The following is a 24,962-nucleotide window of genomic DNA, read 5'->3' on the forward strand; positions in this document are numbered from 1 at the left end:
GATAAAACAGCCACAGATGTGTGTGTAATATGACAGGCTCTAGAATGTACCTGCAAAGCATTTTTTTTTTTCAATTTGGAGAAAAAAGATGAAAGAAAAAAGTCTGAATTGGGATGTTAAAATAACAGTGATTCAGTATTAAGGAAATGATAAGTTTTTGATCCACTCAAATAGTGTTTTCTTTCCCCCTTTTCTTTATTCTTGGGAAGTACTTGAGGTTGTGCCAAGTCGTTTTCACTGAACAATTTTTAAAGGTATTCGCCATTCCCAAGTGTGACTGGCTGCCTTTTTACCGTGCAGGACCATCGTGAAGCCTGTGGCCAAAGAATTTGATCCGGACATGGTCCTAGTGTCCGCTGGATTTGATGCATTGGAAGGCCACACCCCTCCTCTAGGGGGGTACAAAGTGACAGCAAAATGTAAGTATCTCTTTCAGGATGTTATGAAATGGTATGATATCATAACATCTTTTAGGTCTTTAAGGTAGACAATACCTTTTACATGTGTCCAATTAACTTGGGTGAGACATTTGAAAAAGATTCAGATGGTGTTTATTGCTCCGTCAGATTCATGTCTCTGTAGAAACTGGCCTTTAAGAAAAACAAAGTTAAATGGTTTCTTTTGGTGGACGTGGCAGGACCTTTCAGAAACTTTATGCTTTTCAGAAGTCCTGTTTTGCATTTAGAGGCAGAAGCGATAGGGCTTCTGTTTAAAATATGCTGAATGACTTGAGAGGTCATGAGTCTAGAAAAGCTACTGGGCTTTTTGCAAGGATTATGGAAGTCCCTGTTTTTATTCCATTGTACAGAAGGTAAAAACAGCTATTTGTCAATAATGTCATGCTCTTCCAGGTTTAAATACGGAAGTGTAATTCCACTTGCTCAGAGGCTCCATACATGTTTATGGGCAACCCTCATGATCTCTACTGGTCTTCTGTTGTGTTGCAAAGAGGAACGTTTTGGCTGCATTCCTTAGCAACTGGACACCAAATGAAGAGATGAATTTTGTGTTACAGTGCATTTGAATAACATAACCTAATAGAATCTGGCTAGAAAGAAGCTTTCTTTTAGGATAATTTCCTTGCTCTCTGAGTGTGAAAACAGGCATATATATAGTCCACACATATAAATGTATGTTGGCACCATAAGTGTCTATTGAAAAAAAAAGAAGAAAGTAAAATTACACAAACAATAGATCCCACAATTATATAATTTAGGAGGAGTTGAAAAGCAAACAACACAAAAACCATCCAAATAGTTTTAAGTGGGAGAGATGAGTTTGGAGCAAATTTACTATATTAACTTGAAAAAAAAACACAAAAAAACAAAGAAGCAGCATCATGCCAACCTTTGTTTTTAGTTGGCTTCTCATGAGAGAGAGTTTTCTGCATTCTGATTGTTCCAGTAACATTGTTAGGTAGTAGCTATTTTTAACATCCATTATTTACCCAGGATTCTTGGTGCCTTGTTGTCTATTAAAAACATGTTAACAAGCAACTCCACGAAGAAAAACAGAGCAAAATAAGTCACAGTTTTGGTAAAATTGAATAGAGAGGTGTTTGCTCATATCAAATGTCTTTATGATTCTTTTTTCTTCTTCTTCATGGAACTCCACTCAAATGGAAGTCAGCATTTCCACTGGAGATAAACTGAATTTGGGTCAAGACTGGTGAATAGTTTAGTCTAAACAAAGAAGAAAAAGATTGTATACCAAATTGAGATAAACCCAAACAATATAAAACACATGGAGGGCAAAGAGGGGAATGTAGAAAAGGTGTTTCTTGCCATTAAATCCAAGAATCTCCCTCAGGAGAGAGGAACATCTATGTTTGGGTCTTTCTCCTTGCCAAGGGGGCAGGTTGTAACAAGTCCGGTTCTCAGAATTAGCTGGAAGGGATTAATCCTTTTGTCACTTGTTATTTTCATTTTTTACCAAATCAATTTTAAATCTCAAATGTCATCTTGGAAGGTAGAATAGCAAGTAGTAGTAGCATAATTTATTTTGGTCACAGGTATAAAAGCTATGAGTTCTCTCACTTTTAGCTTTGGAACAATGCAAAAAGATCTTTAATATATTTTTATCCATTTATATATATCGTTATCTACTTGAGGGGGAACTTTTCATTGCTTTTTATCACAGAATAAGTTTGTCTACAACCTGTCCAACTCCCCTCCTCTCACTCCCAGCCTCTCCATATCTGTCTCTTCTCTTGTATATCTTTTCTACTCAGGAGAGTACTCTCGTTAGGTACCTATTTCCTAAGAAAAGCAAACAAACATAAGTTTTAAGTGCTATCATTGACCTTCTGTTGAGTACTTCCAACATAATAAGGAAAAAATATACAAGGTGGGGAAAGGATCTTGGAATCTAAATAGAGTATAATAGAGGCTACCTAAAACACTTCACATGTCTCATAGATGAGGAAACGAATTTATTTTACCATCTAAAATAACTGGGGTTAAAACCAAAGGGTGTACCCTGAGTTTGTATTTAGATTAAATTGCCTGAGGCATTTACTAGATTTTTCCCATTAAAAAGAAGAGAAAAAGGTTTCATAAAATGCATGAGAATAGAAAATTCAGATGCACACTGCAGAGGCCACATTGGTGCCTAAGACCCTTAATTCCATAAACATCGTCGGTGATAGACACTTAATAGTCCTGTGATGCTTAAATGAAAAACAAAAAAGCCTCATGTCTGGCCAACTGTTTATATCATCTCCTGTAGACCTGAGTTTGCCAGCTGTATTATCTAGAGATGCTATCACGTTAACTGGGTAGAAACTGGGATTACTGGACAGCTCTATAGCTATTCCCCAAATAGCTCACCACTGGGTCTCTTTGTTTGCTTTCTAACCACCTGGGAGATGCATTTATATTGATTTTGTCTGAAAGTTCTGGACAGGCAGTTCATATTGGGCTTTCACTGTCCTATGTCAGATACCATCTTCCATCTGGGAGGAGTCCCAAAATGAAGTTAGAAATGGGCCAAAACTAAAGTAAAAAGTAGATAGAAGATACAAAACCAAATTCCTCTCCCAATGTTTTCAAATTCTGGCAAAACTCATCTCTGCTCTAAGTAGAACATTTGATGATTTTAGAGAGTAGTTTTGAAGATACTACCACAGCAGAGATGCTAAAATTATATTTTCTTAGCACATTGAATCAATCTTTTAAAATAATTTTGTTTGCTATCCCTGAAAGGAAAAGAGAAATCAAATAAAAACAGCTAGGGTTTTTGTTTGTTTTTAAACATCTAATTAGCTACCTGTTTAAAAAAAGTAAAAGGTTGGTGCTGTGACAAATGTCTCAGTCCAAATATAAAGGGCATTTAAAATTAAAAGTGATTCTTAGCTAGTGATATTTTTCATTCTTCCTCTCATCTCTCATTTCTTTATATATTAAGTGTTCTCTGCTGTGAAACTACAACAAAACTATTGGGATCGGTTTTGCTAAAGTTTTAAATAAATGATCTGAATTACTTATTTAGAATCTGTGCTGTTCTTTCAATTAAGGATCAGGGTAAAACCCAATCTGAAAGGAATAAATAACTTTGTGACCTGCTCTAAACCCAACATCAAACTCTACCTTGAAGTTATCAGTTTATCTTTCTAAATACTCCGATTTAGATCTAACTGTCTTCAGGTTACAGTTTAAGAAGGTTGTCATGACAACTAAGTGCCATGTTCAAACAATAAAATTGATTCACCATATTGCAGCACCCCCTGGCTTTACAGTGTTGTTAACATTTTAAAAAAGGATTCTTTAGTTCAAATTCATTTTACCGCAAAATATATTTTTCTTCCTTTTCAACACATGTAAACATCCTCTGCTTTCATTGGTGTCAGACAGTGAATTCATATGTGCAAATTGCTTTTATCATGTGAATAAGAATGTTCCTTTCTCTGGAATAATACAAAAAGCATTGTGAGATCATAGCCATGTCTAATAAAAAATATGTCCTTTTTATAAACATATATGTTCCTTTAACAAATATTTTACAGTCCTTGTGATAGAAACCATTCCCCTCAGCAAATACACAAGTGTTATTTTGACAAGTAAAGAAGAGCCAATATTTGGGGGCAGGGTGGGGAATCAAATAACATACCTTAAAGTCTTGAATTACCTTTGATAACCTCTTTGATAGAAAGTTGTATTCCTTTTTAGTGAGTCTCTCATTCTTTTTTTTCCCCGCTGTTAATGTCTGTATGACAAGTAGAAAGCATTGTTTAGGGGCAGAATATACCTGTATAAATGAATTCATATGAATTGTGAGTTATCCTTGGGGAAATACAAAGATTCCTGATTAGTCAATCCTTCAAAAGTACACTTAAGCACTAATTCAATCAACAAATAAGTGCCAAGGGGCAAGTTTTATTAAATATATGTAGCTACATTGTCTACATCATCTGTTAATAATGCATATATATGCTTCATCTCTGGTGCATCTATATATACACAAGGGTATGCAACTCAAAATGCCCTCCAGGTATACATTGTATTTGCCCACAGAACTGAATATAGATTGAGCCAGAATCGAGTGTATTTTGGTGGAGCTGACTTCTTCTTTTTCTTGTTTTTTCTCACTGATGACTCTATACTTCCCTGAAAATGTCCATGGCTCTCCTAAGTCTCTTTCTCCACATTATCAAAATCTATAAAGAACCTGGTCACATTTACTTAAGTGTTTTATTTATTACCTAATTATAATTTTTAAAATAAGTATATTTAAGCTAATGTAATGGTTCTGTTTGGTAGTTGCATCTTTTATGATTTATCTGTAATTGGGGAATCACTGCCTTGCCTTCTCATAATAGAATTTCAAGCCACAAACAAGACAGATATGGAAAAAAGAGTGTCTGGAAGACACCTACCAGATACCACTTCGTGAAGGGTCATCCTTAAAATTCTTTCTTCTGGCTACCATCAGATTAGCCTCTCTTACACATTTCTGTTCTGTGCTTTCAGAGACTGGCCCAGGGCCTGGCACGTTGCCTAAATAGCATTTTTTTAATGAGTAAAGCTACAATGAACCCGTGATTTTTTAAGTAGGTCAGATGCTTTCTTCCACTATACTTGATGTTACTTGAATTAGGATTTCATGATTTTTTCCTCTTTTTTGTCATTGCTATCCTCCCATCACTGCCAATTCTATAGGTTTTAGACAACATGTTTCTATCTCCTATAATATTTGAATTAACAAAAACTTGTGTTTACAAAAATTATTTCTGAAAATGGTCACTTGTTTAATATTCCGTTTAAGAGAAATAGAATTGAAAAGAATATAAACATTAAATTTGGAAGTCATGGTTTTTTTTATGAGTGGGCCTTGGGCAAAAGTGCTGAGTTCCAGCTGTTAGCACCTGCTAGAATCGAATGTGTATGATAAACTCATTTCATCTCTGCTCAGAGAAGCAGGACGGTGGGAGATGATTAAATCTTTTAAATATTAAACTTGAAATAAATATGAAGAATTAAAGGAAAGTACAGAATAGCTCATTTTGGTGTGATAAGATCTATGTTCAAATCTCAACTATGTCCCTCACTGATTTTGTAATCAAGTTAGTTTCTTAATCAACAAAAAAAAGGGGGGGAGGAGGAAAGGGAGATAATAATTTTGCCAAAACCAGATGTAATAAATTACTAATTATTGTGAGTTAATAGTTCTGAATCTTATTGTCAATATCATTTCAATAATGCTAAATATTCAATCAAAGCCTGAGTATTCAGATGATGTATTTGAGCACAAATATACAACACATATTTTATAACTTGTTTGAAGATATTTTAGATTCTGTTTTGAACACAATGGAAAGAGGATGGCCAGAAATCTCTGAAAGCAACACAGGATTCTAGGTAAATTGTAAGTGTATTGTCCATTTAATTAAAAGTTGGTTTAGCAAGAGCGGTGCCTGCATTTCACATTTCTATAGCTGTATGTCTTCCTACTTTGTAATAAATACAAGGGCAATCAGAAGAAGTGGTGATGTTTTTAAAAGAAAATAAAGCATTATTATTTTGTAATGAGGATACCTCAGTCCTTGCCTGCGTAAAAACTGTGCATTTTCTCTTGGTATATTGGAGTGTGCTCTGCTCTTGGCATTATTAGTATGTGGATGCAGAAAAAATGATCCAGTGATGCTTTTTGAGCATTTGAACTATCTGAAACACAGTTAAGAATCAGAAGAAACTCCTCAACAAAATACTACCAAGCCAAATTCGATAGCACATTAAAAGGGTCATTCACTACGATCAAGTAGGATTTATCCCTGTGATGCAAGGGTGGTTCAACATAAGCAAATCAATAAATTTGATAAAATACATTAACAAAATGAGGGACAAAAACCATATGATCACCTCAATCGATGCAGAAAAGGCATTTAACAAATTCAGTGTCCTTTGATAAAAAAAGCTCTCCACAGATTAGATATAGAAGGAACGTACCTCACACAATAAAGAACATAGGCACTATGTTCCTGAGTTTGAAAGCACAGCCTTGTTGTCCAGCAGATAAAGTCGTAATTCTGGCCTGGGCTCTCAGAATGACCACAAGAATGTTACCCAACCTCTTGGAAATTTTTTTCTTTACTGGAAAGTGAACATCAATTTCATCCTGGCAGTGTTGTCATTCATGATAGAATAATAATACCTGCTGGCAATCATTGACTTTTTATTCTGTGCTAGGCAAGCTTCTTTGAATTATCTCATTTCATTTTTATGATTAAATATATAAACATATAATATTGTTTTTGAATTTTCGTATTATTATTATTTTCTTGGATTTTCTTATTTCTCTGAAATCATTAAAAAAATTAGCAGTCATTTAAATTTCTAATTTTAGAAAAAATAACAGAAAAGTTAAGTGACTTGCTTAAATCCCAGAGCTGAAGAATAACAAAACCACAACCTGATCTAATGTCTCTTGATTTACCTCTTCATATATTTTTCGCTAAGTTTAGTGGGTTATTAAAAATATCCCAAATAAATGAGTAGAGTTTTTAATTACTATAAAAGCTTATTCTAAATTGTGAAAATAAAAAAAAAAAGAGAATTTTTCCCACAATGAGTTTTTATTTAAATAAAAAATTTCCAGGTCACCAAATTAAGTAGAGATTTTCTAATATCTTACTAATTTTCAGACCATGTTCCCTATTTTTCATGGTGCATTCTGTACAAAAACTAAATAGTATCTTTGGCTCAAAATTCGTACAAACCAGTATGTCTCTCTGTTATGTTCTCAAGCAAGTACAGGGGCCCCCTGCAAAGACAGGGGGAAGTGGGTTTGTAAGACATTTATGTATTTGTGCAATATAGTTACTATATATATTTAACAGCTAACATAAGGAACCAAGATAAGAAGGAAAAAAAATTGGCATAGAAAAAATAACAAATCATAAGATTTGAGAATGATTTTATTTCCAGTGAAAACCAAAAGATTTATTCAAGTTAATGAATGCTCCGTATTTCACTGTCACCCTGCATTCATTGTCTCTCTCAATTGCCTGTTTGCTTATACTATATGACAATTGGGCTATCAAACCGTATTAACAGAAGAATGTTTTCCATCTGCAGTGTTTAGTACTGATATCACAAAACAATCCTTAGGCTAAGATGACTACTGTTTAACTTTGAAGAGCAAAATTACTATAACTATAATATAACTAGGGTCAGATCATCGTTGCTTGTAAAAAAGACAATACATAAGCAGAATTTGCCCCAAACGAGGATACTAGCTGCAACTGTGCATTGAAATGTGTATTGCATTTCACTGATACTAAGATGCACTTTTTCATATCTTGATATGTTTGAAATTGGATGTCTCTTACATTTGATGGCATTTCATTGAGACATTGGCCATTTTGAAAATTTTCATTGTGGTGTATAAAGTAATGGTCATAATTATTTTGTGCCATGACTGACAGCATCTTAGATTTGATGAAATATAATATTTTACTCTTTGAGATATTTAAAATATCCTAGCCAAACTTTATACAAAATATTATAGCTTAGATTTCCATTTTATATTTTCTTTCCAGACTTCCAATGATTAAATAAAATCCCGAGAAGGCACAAGTTAAAATAAACAAAAAACACTGTCAGGGAAAAATTTTAAATAATTTACTGTGATTTTGCTTTTAGTTCAGACAATAATTGTTCTTCCTTGGCCTGAAATCTCCATGACTTAGGCACCATACCTTTATTTATTTATTTATTTATTTATTGAGATTAGGTCTTGCTTTCTCACCTGGGCTGGACTACAATGGCCTGATCATAAGTCACTGTAACCTTGAACTCCTGGACTCAAGCAATCCTCGGACTTCAGCCTCTCGGTAGCTAAGACTACAAGGACACACCACCAAGCCTGGCTAATTTTTTAAAAAAAATTTTGTAGGGATAGGGTCTCACTATGTTGCCCAGTCTGGTCTCAAACTCCTGATCTCAAGCTATCCTCTGGCCCTGGCCTCCCAAAATGCTGGGATTTCAGATGTGAGCCACTGCACCCAGCCCTCCAATTCTTTATTAGGATGATCACTATAAGTAAAATAATTGGTTTCTGATTCATTTTACAAATGAAATAAACATGAGAAAGAACCAGTTAGTCAAATGATTTTCTAAGTGATGTCGGGGGTTGGTGTCCGTAGTGTAAGTGTATGGGCCCGCTTGTGACCAAGAATCATCTACTAGCATGTGTGTGGCTAAGGAAGTAATCAAAGAAATGATAGGGAATGAATGTGTACCCTCTACCTGTAGGAAGTTCTCCTCATACTACTTGCATAGGCTGGAGGGTCACTATGGACTCGTACAGTGGTTTCCACACTAGTTGGCCTTGGCATTACCTGGGGGGCTGGTTATGCATGCTGGGCCCCATTCCTAGAACTTCTGATTCAGTAGGTCCGGAGTGGGACCAGCAGTTTGCATTTCCAACAAGTTCTCAGGTGATGCTGACAGTCTTGGTCTAGGGGCCACATTTTGAGAACCACTGGGCTAGTGAAATACACAAAAAGGACACGGGATTTGGAGTGGTTAATCTGCAGTTTGGATCTCCTTGACCATCAATTAACTCACTTTTCTGTGTCTTGCTGTTCTTGTTTCTCAGACAGAAATAACACAAATTATGTCTGTTTTGGCTAAATATAGGAATATTATGAGAATCATATGAGGTAATGAACTTGAAAAAATGCTTCACAAAATGTGACACTACATATAATAAGGTATCAATCATATATCCAAGAAATTTGGGGATACTGTTGTTTTTATTGACATAACCTGGGGTCAGAAATCATGTCAAAATACTTTTGTAATCTTATATTAAAAATCAATATTAAGTAGTTATATTAAAATGTTTAACATTTTTGAGTATTTTAAAACATCTGTGATATTTAGTTATTTTTGTTATTTCTTATAGGGAGTTCCACATATCTCTTGGCTTCCATATATCTCTTCCTCTTCCTAGCCCCTTTCCAACGGAACCTCCAACCTTATCCCAATGGACACTGAGACTTACGGGCCACAGATAAGTTCCAGAAATTTCAGTGATTCTCATACCACTAGCTCTTATAATTCCTGAAAGTAATAGATATTTAGCCTTCTCTACTCAATATTTCTCCTGATAATTTAGGACCAAGAATAAATTCCATGGACTTCCTCTTTTCTCTTGGCCCAAGTAACCTGTTATGTGGTAGAGTGCCAAAAACTCTGCCTGATTCCTTGGTAGGAAGAGCTCTGTAGAAATGAGCTTTCTCTTGATCTCAGAATTCTTTTGTGTTTTCAATAAACAATACAAAAAAGTGACAGGATAGAGATATATAATTTTCTTCCAAGTTGTTTTTAAAATGCAAACCTTCTTTTAAAGTAGCATCCTCATTTCATCTCTCAGCTTCACCTTATCCCCAGATCTTAGTACCAGCTTGTTCCATAAGAAATTGTGTGGCTCTAGCCAGATTATAAACTCTTATCTGTCTCCTCCTAAGACCTCTTCGTATTTTTAATGTGTAGAGTTTTGCAATCTGAATGAGTCACCTGTGTAAAAGAGATAGTTATTTTAATGATGGAAGTGAAAGTAGTACCTAGGATTATGAAATATGAATTTTGTAAATCTCTGCTTTGGTTGCTGCATGTTTTTGCAATGTTCAGCCTTTTTTCAGGAAAGACTTAATGTTTAGCCATATTTAACAATATGATCTACAGAGAAGATCTTTATTCTCTGTTGTTTTCCTTTTTTCTCTACCTTGGTATAATTTGTCTATAAGCTGGAAAAACTACCCATTTCAGAAGTTATTTATCCAAACCTGTTGACCATCTGTGGCAGATCACCCCTCTGATTAATATTCTTCTACAACTGTAATACAGTGTACACTTCTTACCACACGTGACCTGTCTCCACACTCCACCCCACCCGGTCCTCTTCTGCCCTCCCTTCGTTCACTATTCTGCAGCATGGCACATCCTGCCATTTCTCCAACAGACCAGGCTCAGGTAAGGGGCTTTGCATGGGAAGATCCTTCCGTCTGGAACTCTGTCCTCCCACCCCAGTGTTAATTGGGCTATCTTCCTAGCTCACCTGTCACCTTCTCAGATCACTTTTCCGCACTAGTGCATCTCCCCTCCTCCAGACATTCTCCATCACTTTCCCTAATCCCTTTTTTCTAAAATTATGCTATTTGAAGCTACTGTGTCTTGTTAGCTACCAAGTGTCCCAGAGACTGAAACATCACTCCAGTTGTTGTACAAGCTCCAAAGATATTTATTGACTTTTATTTATTGAATGACTATTCTCTTTAAAAAAAAATCAAAGACCTATTTTAAAGTGTATTCAAGTTCTATTAAGTCAATCTATTTTTTTCTTTTACTTGAAAAGTTTGGGGCATAGTTGTATATTCAAGATGTTGTCATAATAATCATCCATGTTGTACCACATTTGTTGCTATGAGAAAGAAAAGAAAAAAAAGAAAGAAAGAACGAAAGAGAGAGAGAGAAAGAAAGAGAGAGAGAGAGAAAGAGAGAAAGAAAGAAAGAAAGAAAGAAAGAAAGAAAGAAAGAAAGAAAGAAAGAAAGAAAGAAAGAAAGAAAGAAGGAAAGAAGGAAAAAGGAAGGAAGTATAGTGAAGAAAGGGAAAGAAAGGAAAAGAAAGAAAGAAAGGAACCATCCTGCCAGGTAGTATTAGGCAGTGGTTCAAAAAGCAGGCTCCGCAGTGTAACTTTCTAGGACCAACACTTGGCTCTGCCACTTTTCTAATTGTGTGACCTTAGGCAACTTACTTTACCTTTTAGTAGGCCTCATATGCAAATCAGACTGTCTATCTCATAGGTTTGTGAAGATTAAATAACACAGCCCATTTAAAACATCTTGACCTAAAGACTGACATTTAGCAAACACTCAACTAAATATTAGCCAATATATATAGTCTTAACATTTTCATGTGCCTCAAAAGTGCTCTGGATTATAACAAGTTTAAAGCATGCATAGCATATTGCTCTTATACATTGGAGTTGAACAGTTCTGGATCTATGTCTTAGCAACAGGATAGATTCATAGCTATCTGACTTTTAAGTACTTCAAACTAACTGAAAGATAAAGACTCTAATAATGAGCAAAAGTGTACAGTGCATGAGTGGTAGAGTTTTGGATATCTGTTTTGGACAGTTTGGGAGATTTTTGGTGATCTGGGCATGGGATGACTCGCCCAAACTTCCATAGAACAGGGAGGCAGTCTAGCTAGCCAAGCACATATAGATAATACAGGCGGATGATATTTGGGACATATAACAAACTTCATTTAGGAAGCATTTCCATAAACATCTCAAAGATTTTCTTATATAGAGAAAAAAACTTCATGTTGCTCAAGATAAAAACAAGGAATAAAACTGAAGGAGCATTTCTATTTGTGATTGGGATTATACCACAGCCCTTGTGATTGGTTATCTTTTCAAAAGCATTTGTTTTAAACTATAAAATAAGGAAATTCACTACAGTATAACATAGGAAATATTTATTTTTGAGACACAATATAGATATTTATCTTGGATAGTACCGTGATATAAACTTTAAATGCAGATAAAAAATAGAAAGATAAAAAGGGAGGCATAGCTAGTGACGCAAAGACAGAGGGAAGCCCAGAGAGATTAGACAATTAGGCTGAGATAGTGTACTCAGGATTGAATTTATTTGGCCAACTCTTACTTAACTCCAACAGTACAGGCTATTTTGGCGAGCATCTCTGATCTGGGTTTCATAGCACATCTTTGTGCACTATAGAAAATCCAGCTGTCTCATTTAGCATTGCTTATCCCAGATTTAAGATGAGTTGCCAGCTCTGTTCATTTATTTGCAGCTTTCTGGAAATACCATAAACAGTTTTCTCAGATGTTGTTATTTTTAGTCAAAGATTTCTCCCCACAGCACTGTCCTTATACACAATATTTCCTTCCTGTTTTAGGGTAATCATCTAAATAAGGGGAGTCCCTAGAATCGCTTTATTGCCCAAGTAGCCAGCAGAGGGAATCATTTATTAAATGTAGCTAATTTCAGTAACTGACAGGCACATGAAGTGCCCAAAGAAAACAGGAGTGTCAGGCTACTTGGGATGGTTCCAGGAAGGTCATCTACTTTAAGAGCTGCATTTTATTAAGGATCGTGATGGTTATTGGAACTTTTCCTGTTGTTTTACTCAGTAGTCTCTGGGGAACTATTTGGCACTAGGGTGCAAAATGAGATCAGCAATCAGGAGGACACCACTGCAGGCACTTGAAGAGTAAATCATTGAGTACTAGACTTAATAGCTAGGCAGTACCAGGTCAAAGTAATAGCCCAAGGATGTTGGTGAGCCTGGCTTCTTACTCTTTCCCAGATGCCTAGGGCTCTAGCTCCTTGCGTGATTGCCTGCAGAGGTAGTGTTAGGGGAATGTCAGTGGCAATCAGCTCAGTCAGTTCTTGATCCCAATAGAATGGATCACCAAAGTTTTGCAAGTTTTATCAACTGGAAGTTGGAAACTCCTATGTTGGCCACATCTATCTACCTAGGTGCGGCCCCAGGGCCACCTTCCACAAAGGACAGAGACACTAGTGTCAAACAACATGGCAGGACTTTGGATGAGTGGATCCATCTCCCCTAGAGATGGGTAAAGCATGTCCAGCTGACTATTTGATGACTCCTGGGTAGATGAAGAAAAAAACCTGAAGAGCAAAATAAGTACTTACTTGCAACAAAAGCCACCATTTCCACCTACAATTCTCTTAGCTCTGATTACTCCTTTCACTCCCATGTGACAATGAAAAAAAGAATGGAAAGGAATAAGGGGAAATGGTGGACACTAGGAGAGTGTTTTACAGGAAACACAAGCAGGGATGTAAGGGACCTGCTTTCTAGTCCTCATTAAGACGCTAAGTATCTGTTTAAAGAATTAATGTCTTCAGTTTTCATCTGGTAAGTGAAGTATTTGGACCAACTCATGCAATGGTTTAAAAATCTTTATGTAGAATAGCAAAAGCTGCAAGCATTTAATAAGTGCTTATAATCTAGAGTAAGCACATTGCATTTACTATTTAATCATTAGTGCAATACTTTAAGATTAGCAATATTACCATAATCCCCATATCTTAGATGAGGAAACTAAAGCATAAAAAAGAAACAGCCAAATTTATGAAACGTCTAGAGCTGGGATTCACAGGTGGTTTGGCTTCAGAGGTGGTAGAATATATTTTCTACCTGTATATCAGAAATTGACCTTGAAAACAAGGAGAGGCTGTCTCTTTCTTTGCTATTTCTGCTGTTCTTCCTTCTTTCCTGGAAGGTCATACTGTGTATGGAAAGTGTAAATATCTCTACCAGGAGAACTTGGGCCCTGCTCTGCAAAGACTGAGAGTTAAACTTTGGTGCCTATATACATATTCTCTCATGATGCTTTATTAAAGAATAAAAAAAGAGGAATACTAAGTGGGAAACAGAGAAGGATTGCACAGAAATAAATTCAGAAAGTTCAGGAAGGTGTATTTGTTTTTGTCCCAGACATACAATGCTGTTAAATCTTCTCCATGTAAAATTGGTAAAACTTCTTTCTTGATGAAGAGATGAGACTTATATTCTCATGGTAGTTATTATTGAGTTTAAAGAGCCTCAGTTTATGTCAGATCTTTTTTTGTTTTGTTTTCCTCCCAGGCTGTTATTTTTTGCTTCTCTTATTTGGCCTTTCTTCTGAAGCTGAGTGTTGACAGCCTATACAGGGTTTCAAGTATGTAAAAAGACTGAAAAAAATTGGAACCCTAAATTCATTAGTCATTAAGGCAATGACAACAGACAAATAAGCAAACGCCTTCATATCTAGGGCTTGCTCTCTGTATCCTTGCCTTTCTTTTCACATTGATAGTGATAGTGGTGTCAGAAGTCAGAGAGAAAGTTTCATTCTCTAAATAACTGAGTGATTATCCGCAAAACCAAGTTACCTGCTCTGGGTAACAACATGTAGTTGTGTAGTTTGTGATTCACACAATGGGCTGCAGGGTGAATGTGAACTAAAAAGCCTTTGCTCCCTTCCTCAATCAAATACTATGGCCCGGGCAATGTTCAACCAGAGAAATGAAGCCAGAAAGAAAAGAAAGTGATTAATTCAATCCACAGGTATACATTGAGCACCTGCTGTGTGCCTGATGATGTTGTAGGTGCTGGAGTTACATCAGTCTGAACAAGTCAAAACTGTTCTCATGCAGCTTGTTTTTAAACTGTGCTGGCAAAATGATATGCACTGGTCACGTGTGGTTATCTTATTTTGAACTTAATTAAACTATATATTCCAAATGCTCAATAGCCATGTGTAGTCAGCGGCTACCACATTCGACAGTGCAGATCTAGAACATTTGCATCATCGCAGAAAGTTCTTTTGAAGAGCATTGTCTAGTGGTTAAAGCCTAAATAAAATAAATAAGTAAACATAAAGTATATTAGGAGGTGATATGCTATTTAAATAAAATTAAAATGTGGAAAGGGTTAGGTTATGCTGGGAGAAGAGAGGCCTGCAATTTTCAAGAGGGTGATGAGAAATGGCCTCATTGACAAATGACATTTGAATGAAGACCTGAAAGTGAAGATGCAGCAAGCTGTGAAACCATCATAGGGAAGAGCATTCTAGGCATAGAGAACAGCGAGGGCCAAAACCCTGAGGCAGGACCAAGTCTAGAGAGCTCAAGGAAGAGGGAGGCAAGTATGAGGTGGAATGATCAAGAGAAAAGGGTGATAGAAGTGGTGAGTAATAGTCATATTCTGATTTATTTTAAATGGATTAGATCTGGAGTAAGAAAGGATGGGGGTGGGAATGGAGTAAAGAATTACTACAGGGTTTTGGGTCTGGGCACCAGATAGGAAGAAGTTGCTAGTAACTGAAACCAGCAGTTTCATTATTGCAACAGGAAAGATGCAGAAGCAGGTATGAGCTGATGATCAGGTGTTCAGCTTGTACATGTTAGATTTGAAATGTTTCTTGGACATCCAAATAGAGGTCTTGAGAAGGCAATTAGATATAGGCACTTTGAATTCAGGACAGAAGTCAAAGCAAATAATATAAATGTGGTTGTTATCAGCATGTAGATGGTATTTAAAGCCATAAGCCCAGATGAGCTCACCCACGGAATAAGCGTAGGTGGAGAAGGCATTTAAAGACTGAGTCTTGGGACACTCCAACATCATGACACTGGAGCCATGAAGAGGAACCCGATGGAACCAGATGAACAGAGGCTGATTTTCACCAGCCATGTGCTGTCCTGGAACCCAGTTGAGGCAAGCAGTTCCAAGAGGAGCGCACCATCAGTCTATCGAATGTTGATGGGCCAAGTAAGATGAGAACTGACCGTTCGATTTGGAGACATGGAGGCCACTGCTGACCCCGGAAATCAGGGATTTGGTGAGTTAAAAGCCTGATTAGAAGAAACAATTGGAGGAAAGGAATTGTAGACTGCACATATAGACTGCTCCTCTTTTGAGGAATTTTGCTCTAAAGAAGAGCAGATAAATGGAGCAGTAGGTGGAGGGAGGAGAGGGGTTGAATGAGTATACAAAATATAAGTGTAGTATTAATAAAATAACAGCATATTTATGTGATGTGGGTAGTAATCTAGTACAAAGGGAAAATTGATGGTGCTATAGAGAGAGGAGAGAATTGTTATAGAAATGTCCTTGAATTTGTGAAAGGAATGAGCTCTAGTGCACAAATAGAAGGTTTGGCCTTAGACACAAGAGAATTTATCCATAGTAGCAGTAAGAAAAGCAGAGTACTTCGGTCCAGATGCTGGCAGGTGGTGGATGTCATGGTGGGAGACTTATGAAGTGTGCTTCTGATTGACTTTTTACTCAATGAAATAGGAATTAAGGTCACTGAGATCACGGATCACTGATTACTGAGAATTAGAAAGAGGAAGAAAATTTTGAAAGTTTGAAAACAGAAGAGAAAATATGATATAATTAAATAGGAGAGTGGCAAAGGGAATTTACAAAGGGAAAGTGGCTTGGCACAACTTTGAAGGCCTATGTAAATTTCATGGGCATCACTTTACAGTGAGAACTGTTGGCATATCTATATCACTTTTACCAGCCACATTCAGCAATAGGGCCCAGGACCCAGTAGGTGGAGAATTGTGTGTAACCAGGGTTGAGTTAGAGTGAAAGTGGCAAGGAAGTGATTATCTGATGTACTAAGAATTTTAAACTGGGTGAAAAGGGAAGTGAGAAAATGAGCATAAGAGAAATGAAAAGTTGGTAGGATCAATGGATTGCAGATCCCAGAATGTTGCAGTTGTGGCAGTAGAGAGAGCAAGTTGAAAACAAGAGGTGATAAGAAGACAGAAAGATACTTGGAATTGATATTATGGAAAGGTTCTAATGTTTGCTGATGAAAGGAACCAGGACACTATTACAAGAGTGAGTCACTGAATTCTACTCTAAAGATCAATGAAAGGAGTCACTTTAAATTTTTCACTAGGTCAAGGTCCACCTCCTCTGAATAAGAGTGTTATCTCTTCACGAAAGAAGAAAATTTTTTGTTCCTGCCCAGCCAGGGACACCAAAAAAAAAAAAAAAAAAGAAGAAGAAGAAGAAAATTTGGGGGGAAATACAATTGGTTAATTCTTAAATTTTAAACAATAGAGCAGCACATTTCATCAAATAGATCTCTTTGGCCTTCTGTTCTTTTATGAAGCTAGACAGGTCGAGTTTACATTTGATCTGAGGCTTAGGCTTCTTGTTCCACACAATCTCCAAGCGTTTCCTGCTTAGGGACTTCACATAAAAGCATAGTAACAATAAGATGTTATTGAATTATGCTTAGCCACTTTTTATTACTGAATATATTTCCAAAAGTGTGAGATTGGCAGTATCCTAAAAATGGATTCTGTATTCCTTAACTATATAAGCATGAAGGAAACATCAGTTTATTTGGATAGTTGGGAAACCTCAAAAAGGAGCAGGTAAAGGTTTCATTAGCGTAAAATGGGAAAAATCTAAAGAAGATACTTTTTCTAATGTGTAGGAAATTCTAAATTTTATGTATGAAGGAAGGAAATATTTGATGAAATACAATCAGTTGATGTTTCCAAAATAAATGGACAAATAAATATTTATATTTATTCTTGAGATGAAAATGTGGAAATATTTCTGCCTACTGATTTGAAGATTTATTATCATTCAATGATGAAAAAAATAGAGAATGGATAAATTGCTTTATTTTATGACCCAAGAAAAATATGTATATTTTTTCCAACTTTACAGTGACTTTGATAAAGCACTCAATTTGGTCAGGCAGGATTCATTCACCATTACCTTTAAAAACACAAGGTAGAAACTTATCTTCATTAAGTGCCACTGAATGTCTGGCACCACATAACTAACTGGAGAATTCAGTAGCTTGGGGTCCATGGGATGCCTCAAGTTCAAAGGGAAAAGAGACATTCTGTTAGGTGTTGTATTTCACTGATGCTGTTAGAACTGCCCAGGCCCCCTTGAGTGTTTTCTTTTTCAATCTTGAAGCTCAATCTTCTTTCATGAATAACACAAAGCATAATAAAACCCAATGTCAGACCAAATAATTTTCACAATGTGTTATAAGATTTTATTTTTAGATATAAAGTTCTTTGTTTTTGTCCAACAGTCATTTTGTTAATGATGATGACAACAGGTCACATACCACCCTGAGGACCTGGCTTGCTAAAAAACCAAGGACATTGCCTCTGATCCACTTCTTTCACACTGCAAATTTTACTGTTGAAACTTTTACTGCAAAGGATGTCTACAGAGAAATTATGAAGGTAGATAAATTAAACTCAAACTTGTCCAATAAGAAAAATTCATTATCCATTTCTGAGACCATAAACATGAATAAAGAAAAATAAGATTTTTTGAACTACCTCTGCATACAAAGACATTGTAGAAGTTTTAGCAACGTGAGTTGGTTCAATCCAAAAAAATGCAAATGCCAATTTCTTCTTTTTATTATAGTTTAAAACCATGACCTACATCTTCCTTGAATGTACCTAAACTTGTTTTCACTAACATTTTCTATTTAAAGTAAATTAAATTGTGGAAAAATACTTGCTGAACAAAATCTTGTCCGATGGAATTGTTCAGAAATGGCTTTTGTGATCTTTTTCTTTGTATTTGTTTATAACAGATTGTCATTAATAAACGTGTACATCCGACGTAAATAAAAACTTGGCTGCCATTTGAGGAAAAAGTCATAAAGCCTCCCAAATTATCACCAGGTGAATAATTCCTAAAAATCTAAACAATGATCAAAGACTTGGAAGAATTCATGATTTGTCAAAACTCTAAAACTTTACACTTTTTTTGCTTTCTTTTCTTAGAATATATCCATAAAATAATAGATAACTATCACATGACTCCTAAAATGCAATTTACCACAAATTGTTTAAAGGATGCTGTATCGGGGCTTCTGATTCTTATTGTTTGCCCTGCTACCTTTTTCTGCAGAATATGAAATAATCAAATTTGTAGGGTCACATTCTATATGACCATGTTTTACTGGAGAAGCTCTGGCTAAATTGCTTGATTTGGCAGCCTAAAGGGTGAGTGATGGGCTGTAATTCTCTCTATAATATTTCTAGAATTAGTCTCTACTTAAATTTTTTATTTGCTATTCATTTGATGTGTTTAATGGGTATAATGAAATTTTAGAAGTGGTTATAAAACAAATGTTATATTTTCCCCATCCAAATGCCCTTTTGAAATTTGATGGTTTTTTTTAAACATTGTTCCCTCATTCCAACTAAAGGTCTTTGCTACCAGGGAACCAAGCATGGATCTAATGCTTTTAAAAGATCATGTCCCTGTGTCGTCTTTCTGGAGTCTAGACACAGCTTTTTACTGTCATTCTTAAAATGTTACCTGTGAAGTAATCTTTTCAGGAACAAAGAAGGACAATAGCAAGTACATTTTTGTATGTACAGAAATTAATAAAGCATATTTCATACATTTCTTTAAATCATCTCTGTTGGACCATGAACTTATACATGGCTACTGACCTTATAAAGTGCCATTTTAGACATTTCTTGGTAGAACTAGTTCTTAATTATTGAATCATTCATTGAATTCTTTGTTTCATTTCAAAACATTTAGTGAGTATTTAACATATTGTAAGCATTCATGGTGTGTTAAGAGACAGAACTATGACAATATAGATGTAAAATACTTACAATAACCTATGGAAATGCAGATGAAGAAGTAGATCAGTTTACCTGGTTGGGGAAAGATCACACTGACAAGGTAACTTGAGTGTGACATCAAAAGATGAGTGGTACTTAGCCAAATGGAACAGACAGCTAAGAGAATTCCACAGAAATGGAAATAACCTTCTAAAAGCATATTGCATTTTCAGAAAAATGATGAGTGACCTCGTGTAGATAGTGTTTGAAGTGTGCAAAGGAGAGTGATTAAGTGAACACATTATTTCTGAAGGAGTTTCCTGTGACCACAAAACAAAGTGAGTTTTAGTAAGAAATATTGAGGGAGGCAGCATCTCATTTTATCTAAGTTACAAATTCACAGAAAGATTGTTTACCTCTATGTATGTATGTATGAGCATAAGTCCATCCGTCCATCATCAATCTACTTATGTTGGAATTCATATTCACAACATTTGAATGGAAAAAAGAGAGTAAGACATTTTTCTGGCAAAAAAAAATAAGTCTGATTTATTTGATCAATGTGACAAGGAAGATTAGCATTGCCAATTAGATTGCATGGTGGACATTTTCCATAAATTGAATAAGATGAATTCAGAGGTCCAATATTTTGAGGAAATATTTTTAAATCACTTACACAATATTTTTAAAAGTTCATCCTTTAAAAAAATACTGACTCAGAAACATTAGACATCCCCTTAAAATATGAAAGAAGATGTATAGTTTTTCAAATTCTGTTGGGATTATGCTACCAAAAAAATATGAAGATTGCTGAGTTAGGAAGTTATATGGAAAGTTTCCAAAGTATGGCTTAAGTTTTGAAGTCTCCGCTAAGCAAACTGTCATTAATGAAAAAACATATTTTAATCTTAGGATATATTTGCTATGATTTCACTGATTGAAAACATAACTTTTGGATGAGATATAGACTGTTCTCAGAATCAGAATGCTAATTGGATGTCATATCAGTAGAGGGCACTTTTTCTGTATTGCTTAGATTTGATGTGAGCTCTTATGTGATAAATGACAATCAGTATGGGATGACTGAGTTTATCACCTGGTGCACTGGTATCACTTTTTCTCATAGTTACCCACTCTCCCTACACCTGAACATGAACTTGATTTCTTCTTTTTCACTGTCTTTACTGATATTCATGAGGCATCTGACAGCCTAGGCTAGATTATGTTAACAATATTGACAGGTTGGAAGACTGTCAACCACCAATAGCAAGTTACAACTAACTTTGTATCAAATCATACTTTAAAATTTTTATAGGCTCAAAAAGATACAAATTTTAATCATTTGGTTTAGTCCAGTTAAAACTAACAGTATTTTAATTATTCCTTTAGAAGACATGATGGCTAACTTACCTTACAAAATAATTAATATGAATATATTGGGTTAATGATACAGTATTTAAAATCAATGTATCTATAAGCCTTGAATTATTCAATGTAATTTGTCATCTAATAAGCAGTGTGGGTAAGGACATATCCACATTAATCATATCCATCTTTTAGCAAGCTGGATACTGCCCATGACCTCACACATGAAAAACAATTTTATCTTGGGTATGAACATACTAAGAGAAATTCAAGTTTCTATTTCTTATTTCCAGATCTCAAAAATTGAGAATGTATGTTTTCTGTAATGCAGTATTCTCTGAAAGAGGTTATAGTACACACACAACTACCTGAAAGATGACAGAAGGAGTCTTTTGTATATGGATTTCAAATCACGAGTTTCTCTAATTAAAAAAAAAAAAAAAACTGATCACATAATACACTCAGAACAAAACAAAGAATTGCATGAGCACAGCATTCCAGAGGTTTTTCTCCTGTCCAAAGCATGTGAGGATACACACTTGAGTTTTGCTTTAATTGTTATAGTCTTACTCTCAAGTCTGCAAAAACAATTCAAATATCCCAACACACACACACACACACACACACACACACACACACACACACATGCATGTATCTTTACCTCTTATCATTATTTAGAGATCAAAGATAAATGATTAAAATATGTATCATCAGGATTGGAAATGCTCCACAGTGCTGACACCAGTAAGCATGAAATGTACTTGATCCTGGGATGGTGTGAAAACGATGAGTTAGCCAACTAAAGAACAGATGGGCCCTAATCACCCCATGTGGCTAAACACACAAATGCTAACCTCAGAGACGCCTTACCTTTGCCCTGTCTGTCCCCTCTAGGCTAGTCCTGTTATATTAAGGGTTATTGCCTTTTTGGCCCTCCCTGCAATCAGCTTTTGAAGTCCATGGCCAAGAAGCAGTGTGAGAATACCATTATGAGAGAGGTGTTTGCTTAAAGACATAGTCCGGACAAGATCCCATGGACCTCTTGATAGTCTAGCAGGGAACCACAAACTTTAGCCAATATCTTCTAATCCCCTGAGGTTTCAGAACTGCCCACCATAAAAACATAATGGGCTGTTTATCTGAGCAGCCAAGAGATAACATCTTAAAGTTACAATCTGGGTTAGAGACTGGTGACATGAAGCAGTAAGAGCTACGAATACCACTCCTGCCCTGGGAAAAGCAACATGTGAATAGTCCAGTGTACAGATACCACTGGATGCTCCTTTCTCATGCTAATGAGAGCCACAACTTTCCCAACGTTTTTCTGTTAAATAAGTTAAATATACTTGGGAAGAAATGGATGGACCACGCCCCTTACTCCATTTGCATGCTTTATACTCTTTTTGAAGTTTGGTACTATGTTAGGAAATATTCCCACTGGCACAATCAAGTGAATATTTGTGGCACATTTGGACTTCTTTTCAAAGATTGCTTAAGTTCTGTGACATTAATCATGATCGTCTAATAAAACGCTACAGAGATTCCCAACAAGATGCTTTATTCCCAGAGCTCCAATACTGCAACAGATCAGATTCTCTCTCTTTCTCCCTGACCCCTGCGTGTGCTCTCTCTCTCTCTCTCTATATATATATCTATATACACACACACACATATACATACACACAAACACACACAAACATATATATATAAATATGTGTGAGAAAAATGTATTTTCTCTTGTGATTCTTTGACTCTCTGCTAGGACAGAATTAAAATATCTCAAAGTTTAAAAAAAAATTCTTTTTCTCCAAAGGCCTGTTATTGTGGGCATTGCTGACATTAGGAGAAAGAAAAGGTAGATTTGATATTTAAACTGCATCGATTGAATACGTAATATAGTGGAGATATTACAACTGTTTGTTTCTAGTGAGCCTGTTTGTTATTATCAGTCAACTGGTAGAATCCAATGCCTATAGGGGATCCCTCCTCAACAGATGAATCTTGGTGATTATGGATAGTGATCAAATTAACCACATAATTGCTAGATGACTTCTCATTGGAAAGAATGAGTATTTCAGCATTTATAAATACGGCCATAAACCAACTATCTTTCGACCAACCTGGCTCCTTTTAACCATTTCCTGAACATTCAATAGGATCGTTTTCATAACCAATCCTATTGAATCATAAAAGTAGTTTCCATATATCAGTCCAATATTTTTAATTTAATCTTTTTCATGTTCAGATCTGCATATATACATTTCTAATCTATCGTATGTAACAAGTAGCTTTCTTTTTCATTTCTCCCAGGGGTATGTCATATTATTTTATGTCAGATTCAATTTAGTCACAAGCTTTGCCTGCTCTTACCTACTTTATTTTCTTCTACCCTTTCCATAGCCCTGTAAAGTAGCAGAGGAAAAGTTACACATCAAATTGCCCTGAAATGTGTAAAAACGGCTTCAGTCTCAAAATGCATTGTGCTATGCGGTAAAGCTGCCCTCCTGGGCTATTGCTCCCAGAGGCTGAAGCCTCTGAACCAATCTCAGGGAGAATATCCTCCATCCCAAACTGTGTTCTTTAAGGACCACTGGAAAGTGAAATGTCTGCCCTGGTTGGAAGTGTGCACTAACGCTGCTTTCTCTTACAACTTACAAACATTTTATTGACTTTAAGGATTTGATTAATCAAATCCTAGCGGAGGTCATTCTCACTCCTGGGGCTGTTTAGTAAAATATGGATTAGGGCAAAGCCCTTTAATGTGTCCTTAGGAGAGTCATCACGGTGAGCTCTGCAGAGCGGCGAGGGGAAATGAACGTCTTCAGAAGACGGCTTTTAGACAAAAAGGAGGAGAAAAATGAGGCTTTGGCAGGAAAAATTCCCTGCGTTTGAAGCAAAACTATGAAAGAAAAGTATGTCAGTAAAAAGATTTCCCCAAAGATTTGTTTGGAATAGAATTTTCAATATAATGAAGATAAAGCAGCTTTTGAGAACCCCCTCTAACAATATTTCATTTCTAATAGAATTGCTTATGAGCAACTGAAACAATTGACAAGGGCAGGGAGAAGTGATTGAATGAACTACATCGCTGAAATAAATAAAAATATGCTTACTTCAGTTAGACATCTTGTTGGATTTCCTAGAATATAATTATTTTGCTAAGTAATCAGATTAGCATATAAACAAAAGAGGAGCATTGTTGATTTTAGCATCTGAGGAATAGAAAATGTTGAGAAAAAGAAATTTCCCACTATTTATAAGTGAAACCTGGCTCTACCCTACAAGTATGAACAAGTATAATCATCTACAATAATAGCATTTATTTACGTATGGTATTATGGTAAGGGTTGAACAAAACAAATTGTGCAGAGATAACTCCCTACCTGGCAGGAAAGGCCAGTCTGATATTATAAAACATGATACAAAGTTATTCAGGGGACTATGAGCACATATATTCAGCAATTTTCTTGTGTGAGCTATCTGCAAACAATTTGCATGCTCAGGCCAGAGAATAAGAGTATTGATAAGAGTAGGAGAAAGGGAATGCTTTGAGACTTAATGGAATTTCAACCTGATAGTTAATTATAGCAAGGGCTGTGGGACTAGACAAACCTGCATTTGGGCTTTGAGTGGGCCTCTGGTTAGCAGTGACATGATTTTGGTGAGTTTTTAATTTTCCTAAACTCCAGTTTCCTCATTTGTAAAACAGATAACAAATGTACTTTATTCATAGTTCATATAAAATACTTGCCTGGTGCCTAAGCGTTGGTAAATGTTAGACCAAAATCAGTTAATCAGCAATAATCCTTTTAAGATTTAATCCATTTTCGTCTTTCTTGATTTCTTTACTACGTATTCTTCGTCTTGCCAATCTTTCATAGACCTCCAGTGGAATTTCCTCTCTTTCACTTTCTGAGGACATTTATAGAGTTTTTGTTTTTAGCTTCCCTAATTTTCTTT

At 35.8% G+C, this 24,962-nt stretch overlaps 1 protein-coding gene across 1 annotated transcript in view; it reads left to right on the plus strand.

The window, feature by feature from the left end:
- Positions 1-211: 211 nt before the first annotated feature.
- LOC123647624 (histone deacetylase 9-like) overlaps positions 212-24,962 on the plus strand; it is a 76,179-nt gene continuing 51,428 nt past the window's right edge. Inside the window, exon 1 of the mRNA XM_045565229.1 lies at positions 212-419. Coding sequence (XP_045421185.1) covers positions 341-419 — 79 coding nt within the window. The 5' untranslated portion in view covers positions 212-340. The remainder of the gene's footprint in view (positions 420-24,962) is intronic.

Source organism: Lemur catta, chromosome 11, assembly GCF_020740605.2.
Source record: "Lemur catta isolate mLemCat1 chromosome 11, mLemCat1.pri, whole genome shotgun sequence".
Lineage (NCBI taxonomy): Eukaryota > Metazoa > Chordata > Mammalia > Primates > Lemuridae > Lemur > Lemur catta.